Source organism: Anoplolepis gracilipes, chromosome 13 (genome assembly GCF_047496725.1).
Source record: "Anoplolepis gracilipes chromosome 13, ASM4749672v1, whole genome shotgun sequence".
NCBI classification, from domain to species: domain Eukaryota; kingdom Metazoa; phylum Arthropoda; class Insecta; order Hymenoptera; family Formicidae; genus Anoplolepis; species Anoplolepis gracilipes.
The window spans coordinates 1305518-1320531 of NC_132982.1; the positions used below are offsets into that span (position 1 = coordinate 1305518).

Genomic DNA, 15014 nt, shown 5'->3' on the forward strand with positions numbered 1-15014 from the left:
TGTACAATTTTGAGGAGGCCATAAGATGGTACCATTGGTTTGACCTTGAATAGTTGTTTGAAGGTCATGTAAAGGTCACCTTGAATTTTTTAAATGAGACACCTTATATATTATTGCATATTCTTGTAGCTCATCTCGAGAGTTTTCCGAAACACTATAATAAAATGTTTTTTTATTAAATAATTTTTGGGTTATAAAGCTTCAAAGTTACAGTATTTTGACATAAAATACAAGATATCTCGTAAAATATTCATTTCTCGATTATCTTACCCTAATACTTTTATGCACAAAATAATGAGATAAATCAATTGGCGTAATTAAAACACATAATTATGTTAAAGTAAAAATGTGTAACTGCTAGTTGCAAATTCAGATTTTTTCTTAAAGATAACTATGTGTTTTCTTTACATCACTTGATTTGTCTCATTATTCTGTGCATAAAACTATTAGGGTAAAATAATCGAAAAATGAATATTTTACGAGATATCTTGTATTTTATGTCAAAATATTACAACTTTCAAGTCTTATAACTCAAAGAATACGTAATGAAAAATACTTTATCGTATATCCAAGCAGCAATATCCTTAACAGATATTTCTGAACGTAGAGGACGTACTCCTACCTCTTTGCTTCGACAAATAAAAGCAATGCTAGGATCTTTCATTTGTTCTTCACGCCATTCCTGAAGAGTGTCCTCTACGAGGATAATTCGTGCTATAGACTTCTTAATTTCTTCCGAGTTCTTCTGTTCTACCTTAGCACAATATTCACAGCCAAGTAATTCACAATGCCGTCCGGACAAACCATCAGCATTCTTATGCACCAATCCTTTACGATGCACAATTTCAAAATCATATTCCTGGAGTCTCTCCAGCCAACGCACCAACTGCCCTTCCAAGTCTCTGAAGGACATCAACCATTTAAGGGAGACATGATCCGTGCGAATCAAAAATTTTCGTCCGAAAAGATAGTGTCTGAAAAATTTTATAGAATCTACTATTGCTAAAAGTTCTTGACGAGTAACACAATAGTTTCTTTCAGTTCTACTAAAAACTCGACTAAAGTATGCAATGACTTTTTCCTTCTTGTTTCTGTGAAAGGACCGCGCCAATTCCTATATTTGAAGCATCAGTATCTAGTACAAACTCCCTCTCTCCCCTCGGAAAGGATGACATTAAAGAAGAAGACAACATTTCTTTTAGTTTCAAATATGCATCCTGACAAGATTTATCCCATGAAAATTTAACCTGACTTCCCGTTAAAGCATATAAAGGCTTGCTATAGAAGAAAACTCCTTAACAAATTTTCGATAGTAAGAACAGAATCCCAGAAAACTCCGCACTTGTTTCTTATTATGTGGAATTGGTCAATTCTTCACAGCAGAAACTTTTTCAGGATCTGTAGTAACGCCTCTTGAGGAAACTATATATCTTAAATATTTTACGTCTTTTGCAAAAAGAATACATTTTTTTGGATTCGCTTTCAAATTAGCCAAATGTAAGCGCGAGAAAACTCTTTTAAGATTATCTAGCACTTCATTAAAATTCTTTCCAAAAATGATCACATCATCCAAATATACTAAACAGATTTTAAATAACAGGCCTTGTAAAACTTTTTCCATCATCCGTTCAAAAGTAACGGGGGCGTTACACAGTCCAAAAGGCATAACATTAAATTGCCATAATCCACGTCTAACAGAAAAAGTCTTTTCTTTATCTGCAGAACGAATTTTTATCTGCCAATAACCACTCTTAAGATCTAAAGTATAAAACTAAGAGTTACCTGAAAGTTGATTGAGGATATCGTCTATTCTGGGTAAAGGAAAAGAGTCTTTTATAGTTACAGAATTCAACTTCCTGTAGTCAACACAAAATCTAATCGTTCCGTCCTTTTTTCTCACTAAAACAGCAGGAGATACCCAGGGGCTATGCGACTCTTCGATGACTCCTTGTTCTTTCATCTCCTCAATTATTTTATCAACTTCCTTCCGCATTTGTAAAAGAATCCGACGAGGAACCTCTTGCTTGATAGGAGAAGGATCTTTTACATTAATACCATGAAAAACAGTTTCACAATTTCCAGCAACAATCTGTTCGGAAAATACATCTTGATATTCATTCTAAAAATCTCCAAAAACATTCTTTTGAACTTCGTTTAAATTTTCAGGTTTTTGCTTGTAAAGTTCCTGTAAATTGGAAGGAATTCTTTCTGAATAATTTTGCTTTTTCTTGCATTCAGAAAAACCAAAAACAGAATCAAATATATTTTCTAAATTTACTTTTTCAAGAAAATCCATCCCCAACAGACAATCATCATTCATTTCTATTATAAATATTGGAATTTCTACCGATTTTCTTCCCAAAAGAACCCTCACTACAACCTTAAATTCGATCGGTACTTCCCTTCCAGAAGGATATAAGAACATTTTCCTCTTTAAAAATATGTTTATCCTCCTTTACCAATTTTTTATTGAGAATTGAGACGTTGGAGCCCATGTCTATTTTAAATAAACATTCTTCCTCATCTAACTTCCCCTTATGACTAAAATGTTTAGAATTTAACTCAATTCGATTAATATTATATGTAACATTCGGGGTTCTACTCTTTATAGTTGTTCTCCCCCCGCCGAAAGCAACTAAACTGTGTTTCCCTTATTTTCTGGGCAATCAGATCGGAAATGTCCAATTTTCCCGCATTGCCAACACTCTTTTGCATTATTCCTTTTCCAATTTCCTTTTTCCTCATCCTTTCCAGCCTTTCCTCCTTTCTCATCATTCTGTGCATTCCTATCTTTTCCTTTCTTAAAACGTTTTTCAAATTCTTTTCTCTTCTCAAAATTCTCTCCTTGAATAAATTTTACGGCCTTCGTCCTCTCTACAGCTAATTTCAGCGAAGTAATTCCCTCTAGCTGAAGAGGCCTTCTAACAAACCCATCCGATAGAGATGAAACAAATTGCGCGCACGCGATTTTATCTCTAACCGCATAAGGCATTCAGGGTAAGCCAAACGAGAAAGTCTCTCTAATTCTGAACCAAAAGTCGCGAAATTTTCTCCAAATTTTTGCCTCCTATTCGTAAATTGTGTATAGCAATTTTGCGAAAGTTGCCCATCACCAAAACGCAACTCTAATTTCGATTTCAACTTTTCATAATCTAATTTTTCTAACTCCTCCACTGATTCCAAAACAGAAGCGTTTTTTCTCTCAAATTTGAAACTAGAGCTATAGTTTTTGTCGCGTCATCTCAATGATTCGCACGCACAATTAAATTAAACTGTGAAAGAAATTCTCGCAACGGAACTGATCCGTCAAAAATGTCGAGCTTTAATTTATACTCTACGTCGGCACGCGTAATCTCTCTTTGGCAAAAATTTTCTATTTCCGGACCACGATTTGCTCTATTATCACGACTTAGCTGTCTTTGTTGCGGAGATCGAGTTCGATTTTCTCACAGATGTTGAAGCTCCTCGTCATGTCGACGCAACATCGCGGAGAACTTCTCCCGACGAGCCTGTCGCATTTGCCGCATCTCCAACAGCATGGTCTGAAGGACTGTCGCACCCGAAGTCGCTGCCGCTGTCGGAATCTCCATCGTTGCTATTTTTGCAGCCGGCTATACTCCGTCGTATACTCTGATCCCGCAGACTCCAATAATCGTCTTTTCCTTGTCGCAATTAACGTGGTCATAGCACTCGCACTCGTTTACTTCGGCTATCCTGGACGAGCCCCCAAAATGTTACGTCCGCGGGATCGATATATATATATATATATATATATATATATATATATATATATATATATGGAACGCAACGCAGCTGACACTCGCAGACCGCACTCGTAAATAAAAATACACTTTTGAATTAATAAGAACAACTTTAATAGTGAACACAAATAACAGTATCACAAATATCGATGTAAGACGCGACCGTTCAGCTTGACAGCTGTCCGAGATCTCTCTCAAAATGTTTGCCGTTTGACAACCGAATCTCCCGATATCCCGGAGACGATCTTCTTTTACCATAATGAGCGGCCGTGCAATGCGGCGTGGGAACGCCAAGCAGGGACATAACAATATTTTCAATATTTTCATAATATACACAAACACATATACACGGGGGGGGGGGGTGCAAGGGGGCCTCCGGCCCTCCCCCTCCCATACCCACCCCGTCCACCTCGCTTTACGTGAAAAGTTGCAAACCCATGTAAACTTTGCTTTGTCTTGTACATGCGAAGCGAGGTGTCCAATCGTGCAGTGTGTGTCCAATCGTGCAGTGTGTGTCCAATCGTACGGTGTCCAATCGTTCAGTGTCCAAACGTTCAGTGTCCAATCATGCAGTGTCCAATCGTGCGGTGTCCAATCGTTCCTTGTCCAAACGGGACCCTCCCTCCAAAAGACACTCACTCCCTGGCGAAACCTTGCGCTTCCGCATCGAATTCCACGAAGCCCTTTTCAAATATATCTAATAATTCAGTTATATGTTTCTGCAATATCTGCGTAGGCCAGGTCTGCAGAATTAGAAGTAGATATTTCCAGGATATTTTGCGAATATCTTTGCTAATGTGATTCATGCACGATATAATAATAGTGTGAGCGCTTAGTTTACGGCTCGGTACGCAGAGGAGAGGTAGGAGTGGTGTGAAGTAGCCTTTGATATTTGTTCTAGTATCGTAATTTATTTACATATGTACAAGTCATTATGTGGCCCATATAGGTCGGCGGAGCGTGTGTGCACGCCTTACAGTAAGCGTTCCCGTCAGGTGATCTGCGGCTTGGCCTTGGTGCGTTTCACGGGTCCCCAAGGCTCTGGACGGTTATTATTCTCGTCCTTATGCTCCTTCAGTTTTGGCAACGACGTCGTTTGGGTCCCCCTCGTGGCGTAGGTCGTTTCCCAGTCGTTGCTATACTGCGTGCCGGTCGTTCTACGGCTTACGTCGTGTTGTACGCCTCGCTCTACAGTGGTTGGCGAAGTCTGGATATCCCTACTGGTTGAACTGTGCGTTGTTTGTGTAGGCTTGTCTACGTTCGTGGCCTTCTTGGCGAAGATGGCAGCGGGGACAACAGCTTCGGGTAGTCTCCCCGATAGGACGGAGAGGTGTACCTCTTCACTTTGATGTCCCAAGGTGTCAGCAAGGCTCGATGGTCTGGTTCTTGATTCTCGTGGTAGCTCGATCTCTATCAACTTCCACAGTAGGAGGGTGAACCCCACTCTCCGTGGCGGCTGTGGTACGTGAACGTCCTGCGCTTCCTGCGATCTCCTCGTAGGCCCGGGTGATCGGGGCGTGAGAAGCGGACGTGGAATCCGGCTCTTCTAGGATGTCAGCTCGTGGCCTTCTTATATGATGTAGAGCTTCCTTTGTGATGTGGCGACATTCGCTGCTTGCGGAGCTCCGGCTGCCCGAGCTCGGCGCGCGGCTTATACGCCCGTTCGCGGAATTCTCGAGGACCAGCTCCGTGCTTGCGCTACGTAGCGGCGCGCTTCGGAGTTGTGCCGTGTGCGCGCGTTGGCCGTGTTAATGCCGGTTGCAGTAATGTGTGTGATGATACTATCGCCACAATAGTTACATATCGACTACAGTGGGTATTTGCAAAGATATACCGAACTGCCAACGCACCGGCTCTCGCCACGACCTAGTTATCGTGTGAAAATGACGATTAATTAAAACTCTTACCTTTTACGATAATACAACGAAGATGAAAATTAACGGATATACACGATCATCGTAAAATTTTACAAGATATAAACATTTATTGCAAGAATAGATAATTAAAATAGATACGACGAATTGAATAATAATTGGATTTGAATGACAGAAATCTAGTATTATCTCGCGAGATTTACCTCGGCACTGTTCTGTGCGAGAAGCAATACTAACGTTAACAAAACATCCTCGCCAAAACTGGCAAATTGGTCTCCAGGCTCTGACTCAGAAAAGCTAGAGTTATACACGCCTTTCGCATTACTTGGGATTTAGGGTCTGTGCAGGCTTGTACGAATGGTCGCTGTACGTTCTTTAGGCACTCGTGAAAATTTTTATAATTTGTTCTACCTGAGAGTACGATAGCTCTTAATTTTTTCATCTGCAAAAACAAAAAGGTAAATAAAAAACAATCGTAAAATCTTCTAAGGGAGGAGAAATTTGCATTTTTCGACACATACATTATCCGTTCTCAGTTTCCAGTCATTGCGGTCACATAATTGATAAGAATAGAATTCATAAAGAACCTAAGAAATTTGAAGCTATTGATAAAATGCCTAAACCAAATAATATTACAGAATTACGTGCATTTCTGGGTATGATTAATTACTACGGACGCTTTATACAAAATTTAAGTGCAATTTTACACCCTTTAAATAAATTATTACAGAAAAGTACCAAATTTACATGGGGTCATGCACAAGAAGCTTTTAATTTAGCAAAAAAGGAATTTAAAAATAAAAACTACATTTTGATCCTAAATTGCCTCTTATACTGGCTATAGATGCAAGCTCATACGGTGTTGGTGCAGTTTTGTCTCACTGTTATCCGGACGATTCAGAAAAAGTAATCCAATATGCTTCTCAAACACTCTCGGATACACAAAAGAAATATTCGCAAATTGACAAAGAGGCATACGCAATTATTTTTGGTGTTAAAAAATTCTATCAGTATTTATATGCGAATAAGTTTACATTGCTTACAGATCATAGACCATTGGTCCACATTTTTAATTCAGAAAGAAGTTTACCAATTTGCAGTGCATTACGCATGCAACATTATGCACTTTTTCTAAGAGCTTTTAATTATAAAATTCAATACAGACAGACTGAAGCACATGGAAATGCAGATTGCTTATCCAGATTACCAATTGCAGAGAAATCAAAACAAGAATTTGATAACGTATGCATTTGAAATTCAATTAATAGACGAATTACCTATTACAATGCAGCAATTAATCATAGAAACGGATCGTGATCCAGAATTACAAAAAATTAAAAAAGCATTAAAAAAGGTAGTACTTTACCTAAGGAAAGTAGATTTTATATTGAGCAGCACGAATTTAACATGTAAGCAAATATTTTAATGTGCGGACATAAAATAGTAATTCCAAAAAAATTACGCCCGCAAATACTAAAAGAATTACACGAAGGACATTTTGGAATTGTAAAAATGAAAAATTTAGCAAGGAATTATTGTTGATGGCCAGGTATTGACAAAGATTTAGAAATGTTAGTAAAAAATTGCCGAAATTGTAATCAAGTACATAATAATCCGAGAGAGGTTGAAAAGCATTTGTGGGGACCAACTTCGTTTCCTTTTCAACATATATGCTAATTTTGCGGGACCATTTTTAGGCCAATTCTTCTTTATTATTGTTGATGCATACTCCAAATGGCCAGAAGTGTATTTAATGAAAGATATTACAGCTAAAACAATTGAAGTATGTAGAAAAATTTTTGCTACATTTGGTATTCCGCAAACATTAGTTATAGACAATGGTCGTACTTTTATTTTGACAGAAATTCGAAAATTTTTGAACTTAAATAATATTAAGTTAAAACTAACTGCCATATAATCCGGCAACTAACGGACAAGCCGAAAGATTTATTCAAACTATGAAAAATGCGTTATTGCGTATGAATACAAATGCGAATAAAAAAGAAATACAAACAAATTTACAAAAATTTTTGCTGCAATACAGAAAAAAGTCACATATTACTACAAATAAATCACCGTCTAAATTAATGTTTGGCAGACAAATTTGTTCAAGATTAGATTTCTTAAAACCAACTATTCAAAAACAAAAAATGTTAATAACGATATAATTGTAAAACTTTTTAAAAAGGAAGAAAGAGTTGATTGTAGAAGTTATATAGGCAAAGAAAAATGGCATTTTGGTACTATACATGAGAAAGTAAGGAAGTTACATTATTTGATTCGACTTGATGATGGACGACTTTGAAAACGCCATTTAAATCAAATACATTGTCATTAGCAAATAAGAAGTAAAAATAAAAACATACTTAATACTATTGTTGCAAATGTGCACTGTGATATTAATATATCTTATAATTCTTATAATAAAAACTTAATTTTTGTTGTAAATGTATGTGCACTGTGATATTAAATTTAATAAAAATATAATAAACATGTTTATAAAATCTGAGTGTTTCTTTTATAACATAATTTATTAAAAATTCTATACAATATTTTCAGCTCCGATTACATTGGGGAAGCCGCATGATCTTTTGAATTGTTTCATTACATTTGCAACCACCTGATTTTTTGGCCATGTAATAAATCAAAGTGCAATATAATGAAGAGCATAAGTAACCCGTCTCAATGCTCGAAAAGCAGTTGCTTTGCCGATTCCAAATTTTGTAGCTACGGATCTATAACTATATAATATAAATTGTAAATATTTAATATATGTATGTCGTTATTGTCATGTTCTCATTATAGAAAACAATATATATATATATACAATATAATCTAATATATACCTATAAGAATCAAGTGTAGCCACATAAACCAGATGGCGATAAGTAATTGTTTTTCCTTTGATATTTCTGCCAGTTAATGCATTATTAATAGCACGTAATCCTGGACCAATTGTTCCCAACATCATTTCAAATGTTTCAGGAAACATTCTAAAAATAGAGAAATTCAACTGATAAAAACTAATAAAAAATACAAGCAATTAATTTTGTAATAATGTACACAGAGCTGTTATTTTCCTAGATTATACATTATATTATTTCGAAAAACTTTATACCTTATGTTTTCATTTTTTTCATATAAAAATATTATATAATTATTACTCACAGAAAATGTTCTTGAAATATTGTTCTCGAATAATCAGGAATAACTCGCTCCACATAATCTGTTAATTTTTCCACAAATATCTCTTCACGCATTTCATTAATAATTGATATTACATATAATATTTCAAATTCTGAACTTAAAATTGTATCTTGATCTTTATTTTCACTATCACTAGATTCACTAGTATTATTGGTAATTTCGTTATTAAAATTATAATTATTATTTATTAATAATAATAAGTTAGCTAATAAGTTAGAATCATTTATGGTAGCATCCATTTTTGTATCGCATCAAATGCATAATAAGTCGTTTCGTTTTTAAGCACGTATCATGCACATTGCGAAACGGAATGATATCAATGCGCGCAGCACGTTGAATGTGATCTATGCGTTTAATACATGAAACGGAACGCACTCCTAGTAAGAAGCAGTGGATACATGAATATGTTCGACAATCACACAGAACCCATCACGGTTACTTTCCAAAAAGACCTCGGCCTACCTTTAAAAACGTGATAGTGCAGTATTTACAGCAGGAGAGAATAAATGTAAAAAACATTATAGACATATTACAACAAGGTGAATTACCGGAGGAATGGCGAGTGATAGTAGCGGTCCCTAAATAAAGAGAGTTGCGTAATGATGATGCTAGATTCTACGGCAAAATGTGCTTCAAGATGCGCCTATATCAAACTGCCACCGAGAAAAATATAGCTGACCATGTGTTTCCCTACGTCAAACATCAATCCATGACAATGAACGTAGAACAGCTTACCCGAACTATACTATGCATGAACACCTCAGTTGTACAATTAGAAGGAGGAACATAAGTATTGATAGTCCTTGACTTCTCCTCTTGGTGCATTAACTTCCGACATGGGTTGGTAACACTCCTGTTCACGGAATTGGATCGATTGTTTGGTTTGCACAACGTATATTCCTTTACACATTTGTTTCCACAGTTGTTTTATCTATTATTCCAAAATAGGTTCAATTCCCCTAAACAAGGTTCCAGGTGCTATAAAGGTCTGAAAGCATAGCTAGAAGAACAGAGGCAGAAAGGTTGGACTTTGGCAACCATCCTTATTATACTCCTGGCATCTTGGAAGTGTGGAACATTGTCATCACTTTTGGGTGATAATCAGATTATTTTATTAAGGATACCGCCTCAAGATTATCTAGATACAAGGGGGTACACAAGAGACACATACATACACAATCATATTTAAAGGAGTTACAATCACTTTGCGACCAAGCTGAAATCATCATAAAATTAGAAATAACATGGTACTCCAGGAACCTATTTGAATATTCCCGTAAGTATCATTACAAAGGTATCCAAATCAATGGATGCTGTAAATGGATATCACGTATTGTTAGTGAAGCTAACCAAGTTATATTCTCTCTTCAAGAAGATTTGTCCAGCATCTTTTTAACGGATGCAACCGCAGGAGGGGAGGATAATACCTCTATAGCCTCTTACTAATGCATAATAGTAGACCTATGAGAGATATGCTACTCATCGTCAGGTGGATGCCGATGCTTTCTATGCTATTCATATGTCGCGAAAATTTGCTTCTTGGATAGTAGGTCGCAGAACGTCAGATAAAATATCAGTCCTAGAAAGCACAGTGCTAGAAGAATCAGTAACTGTGAGTTTTGTGAACCTAGGAGAATTCAGCCGTTTACAAGTGCCCTTATTTCTGAATTCTTTTGTATTTTATTGCTCTGTGTTAGATCCTTTGTTCTTTATACACACTTACACGTACTACAATAAAGCATTAGAAAGTAGTACAAAGGATCCCTACGACGTATTGATAGAGAACCTGCTTAGATGCGGTCACGTCAAAGCTCTTACAAGCATGCTAGATGGGCCGATAAGCGTTATGGGCTCCCCGCAAGATTACAGAGCTCTTTTACATGTTAACCAATCTTTGTGATAATATGAAAGACGTTTTCCATATGGCATATATACTTACTCCAGAGGACACCCTACCCTGCACAATCAGAGCCATGATATCTTGGTTATATATGCAAGAAATACCTTGTATTCTTAATAGAATATTTGATGTAACTGACACTTAGAAGACTTTCCTAGAGAAACTTACTAACACCTACCCTATGTATCCTCAACTGAAACCACCGTGCAACTGAAGCACCTTAACCGAAGAGGCTATTTATCATATAAGACAACAGGACCCGCTTGAAGTGCCCACAAGCAAAGGTCATTTACTTAAATTAAGGATAGGTGTGCCAACCCATTCCAGTGACCCTATCAATTGTGGCATAAAGGAGGCTTTATATTTTTCCTTGGTCGCAGTGGCAGTGGGCCATGTGATGCGAGCTATAAAGGACCGGGTCTCTGGGTGGCTGCCCATAAGACCGAGGCCATCGGATTTTACGATGGACCTCGGTCGGGCCGAATGCCTCCGGAGACCTGGGTCCGTGTGGAGCACGTGTTGGTCCGGGTGGGGTTCCAGATGTCATATCTGGGCCTGGACGACACATGGCGCTTCACCGCCAATTTTATCCGTCTGGTCCCGAGACTTGACGTGGCGGCGGCCGCATTAGGTCACCTGATGCCCAACCTCGGTGGTTCGGACGGACGTGTAAGGAAGCTGTATGAGTGGACGGTCCTGTCCATGGCCTTTTACGGGGCCCCGGTATGAGCGGCCGATATACGAGGGAACCGAAAGGTTCTCCCGAGTTTACGCAGGGTCCAACGCAAGCTGGCCCTGCGGGCCACCCAGGCGTATAGGACCGTCGCCCATACAGCCGCCGTAGCCTTAGCGGGGGTCCCGCCTACGGAGCTCTTAGCCCAAATATACGCCGATGTGTATACGGGAGCTCCGCAGGGAAGCGAGACCCAACACCATTATCCCCTCCAGGGTGCGGCAAGCGGTGAAGCGCCGCGCTTGGTGACGCCTGTTGGAGCACTGGCAGGACCAGTTGCTTCAAGTTGGCCTCGGTCAGCCGGGCCACAGGCGGGCCTAACGGGTCGCCGACGCGATTGGGCCCTGTCTACCAGAATGGGTAGACAGGAACTTTGGTGGCACGTCCTACCACGCGACGCAGGTACTCGCCGGACATGGTTGCTTCGGCGAGTACCTGTGTCGCATTGGGAAGGAGCCCGCACCACGGTGCTGGCACTGTGGCGCAGGGAATGACCCCACTGACGTCAATTACTTTGGCGCCAGTCGGATCGTGACGGGGGCGGTGGACTCGCAGCACACGCTCGAGTACTGCTCGGCGTGGAGCGAGCTGCGCCGAGTTTTCACCGCCCAGATTGGCGATGACCTCGATCTGCCGTAGTGCAAGCCATAGTCCGCAGCAAGGTCAACTGGTGGGCCGTGTCCTCCTTCTGCCGGGAAGTGCTCCTGGAGAAGGAGAACGCGGAACGCATAAGAAGGGGGCAGGGACCCAGGCGGGTCGTCCCCCGTGCCCCCCGTCCTTCCGTGGTTTAGGGCGAGGGTGACGGGGGGAGGCGGGGAAAGAGAGGGGGCGGATGACATTGAGAAAGGAAGGAATAACTCCCCTCCTATACTTCCCCCTTGATGACCTCTTGCCCCGACAAAAGCCCCCGGGGAAGGGCCGGATGGGATGGGAGAGGCTTTCCCCGTTAATCCCTCCGGCCTTCACCACCCCAAATCCTCGGCGGCAAGGGAAGAAAGAGGGAGTCGGGGAGGCGCGGTATTAACTGCCGCACGGGCCTCTCCGACTCCTCTCTCAAAGGGGGCGTGGAGGGGACACGGGCGGGAAACCCGTGTTCCCCTCAGACGCTCCCCCGCTTCCGCAACCAGCGGGGAAGTGCGACGGAACGGCTGGTGTCCCCGTTCCGTCGCAGGGGGCAACAACATTGCCCCCCTAATGTAAGGCTACTACTACTGACGGGCTTATCGCCCGTCAGTGTAAAGAAAGCCCACCCAGGGCTTGGGCGAGGGGAGGTGCAGGATAGTTCCGATGGCGAGGCCCGCCCTCCCCGATAATCGCCAGCATAGGACACTCGTAGGGGTTTTAGTGGGTATGCCCGTTAAATAGGGAGAGTCTCACATAGAAAAAAAGGGCTTTATATTTTATTGAGAACAACAGTGGCTACCTAGATAAGATAATAAGTAAGGACAGTCGTTTTATAGAGCGAACACGTAATAAAAAGTTAATCACTCTAGGAGACAGAGAAGGTTTGTATTACACGCTATTATATCTGTTAATCTGTTAAATGAAATTCGGTAATAATGTAAATAATTAGCTTAATGAGTTTAAATGAAATAATACTTTATTACAGAAGTGGTCACAGAACAAAGAAGTTCACTTATATATCTAAACGGCGCGAGCGAGAGAGAGAAAAAATAAACCAGTAAAAAACAGTGTCGCCAACCTAGCCTATACACTAGTGACTTTGTATAAAATGAGAACTCTATGAAAGAACTAAAATGTTACTATAAATTTGAATGTATATTTACATTGTTTAACAATATCACACATGGATATATACACCTGGCTTTTCCTATGATGCTCTGAGAAGAAACCGGAATCGAAATCCTTCCTGTTTAGCTAGTTATTCTTATGCAATATCCTGGTGTAAAGAATCATATCTTCAACAAAGGCCATTAGGAGAACGAATGTATCAAAAAGATTTTGTTGTGACGCCACCACCCAAGGGTGCGTGTCCTACAAATTGTTTATGGTTAATAAGAACTGAAGAACTGTTGCCTTATTATCCGATAGAGATTTTCAGATGTTACTCTCGTCGAGGCTCACAGGAGGTCTGGGTGCTGTATGACCCTACTAGGGTGGCTGCTGTACCCCTACACTACCCGTTGTCTATAAGTAGCACGCTTTTAAGCAACCGCCTTTTGTTATACCAGTCCTGTCGTCAACACTTAATTGACAAATTTTATAACTCCAGTTATTTGTAACCTTATGCTTTAGTACCACATACCCTTGGTTGTTTACTACAAACGACTAATGATTTGATTACCGTATCAAAAATGCGTATCCGACAATTGACTACAAATGTGTTAGCTCCCTTGAGAATTCGATCTCTTACGTATGAGCATGCTTTAGAACAACACAGAAAAAACATAATGCCATTCTATCTATCCACATATAGCTACTTATCACACTTTATTACAGTTATTGGAAACTGACGAGTGGAAGTCATTTGACCACGTTGTTATTGACCACAGATACTTTTGACCACGTTGCTTTTGACCACGCGTCGTATTTGACCACGTTGCGATTGACCACGTCGCGATTGACCACGTAAATATTGACCACACACACACACACACACACACACACACACACACACACGCACACGCACACGCACACGCACACGCACACGCACACGCACACGCACACGCACACGCACACGCACACGCACACGCACACGCACACGCACACGCACACGCACACGCACACGCACACGCACACGCACACGCACACGCACACGCACACGCACACGCACACGCACACGCACACGCACACGCACACGCACACGCACACGCACACGCACACGCACACGCACACGCACACGCACACGCACACGCACACGCACACGCACACGCACACACACACACACACACACACACACACACACACACACACACAGGGGGGGGGTGCAAGGGGGGCTCCGGCCCTCCCCCTCCCGCACCCACCCCGTCCACCTCATTTCACGTAGAAAGTTGCAAACCCACGTGGTCAAATGCAACGTGATCAATAGTAACATGGTCGATTGCAACGTGGTTAATTGCAACGTGGTCAAATAGTAACGCGTGGTCAATAACAACGTGGTCAAATGAGACGCTTCCAAATTGACTGGAATCTAAAAGAGGTAAAGGGTATTCGTTATCACACACAGAAGACCACTTTCCATTAAATTGTGCTGGACTCGTTGCGGCATAACTTCATAGGCTGTGGACGTGGCGGAGTTGTCAGTTTGCACAACTCACCTTAACATATGGTTAAGGTGTTTGTGGTGACTTTTACAAGTGCAGAAGCTTACGATACGTATCATAGGTCTTAAATTAGATGTTGTATAATTGATTGTGTATATAATTGTTTTGTAATGTAATAGCATGACGCCTAATTAGCCTATGTTTTACTTTTAAAACAATTACATTTATTTTGGTTAAGAAAATCATGTTTTGTTTTATTTGCTTTATTGTATCCGTGTAAAAATTATCATCAGTAAATTAGAGTGTACATTTTTT

At 40.4% G+C, this 15014-nt stretch overlaps 1 protein-coding gene across 1 annotated transcript; it reads left to right on the top strand.

Moving 5' to 3' along the window:
* Positions 1–9678: 9678 nt before the first annotated feature.
* On the top strand, positions 9679–12114 carry LOC140672754 (uncharacterized). Its single transcript, XM_072905134.1, has 5 exons — positions 9679–9682; positions 10540–10738; positions 11123–11422; positions 11519–11760; positions 11831–12114. The coding sequence occupies exons 1-5, from the start codon at positions 9679–9681 to the stop codon at positions 12112–12114; spliced, it is 1029 nt and encodes a 342-aa protein (XP_072761235.1).
* The last annotated feature ends 2900 nt before the right edge of the window (positions 12115–15014 follow it).

Excerpts from the sequence above, each read along its gene's own strand:
- LOC140672754 (XM_072905134.1), top strand. Across the intron at positions 11,423-11,518 it reads GACGGACGTGTAAGGAAGCT|GGTCCAACGCAAGCTGGCCC; the intron begins GTATGAGTGGAC and ends GAGTTTACGCAG. Across the intron at positions 11,761-11,830 it reads GGCAGGACCAGTTGCTTCAA|AATGGGTAGACAGGAACTTT; the intron begins GTTGGCCTCGGT and ends CCTGTCTACCAG.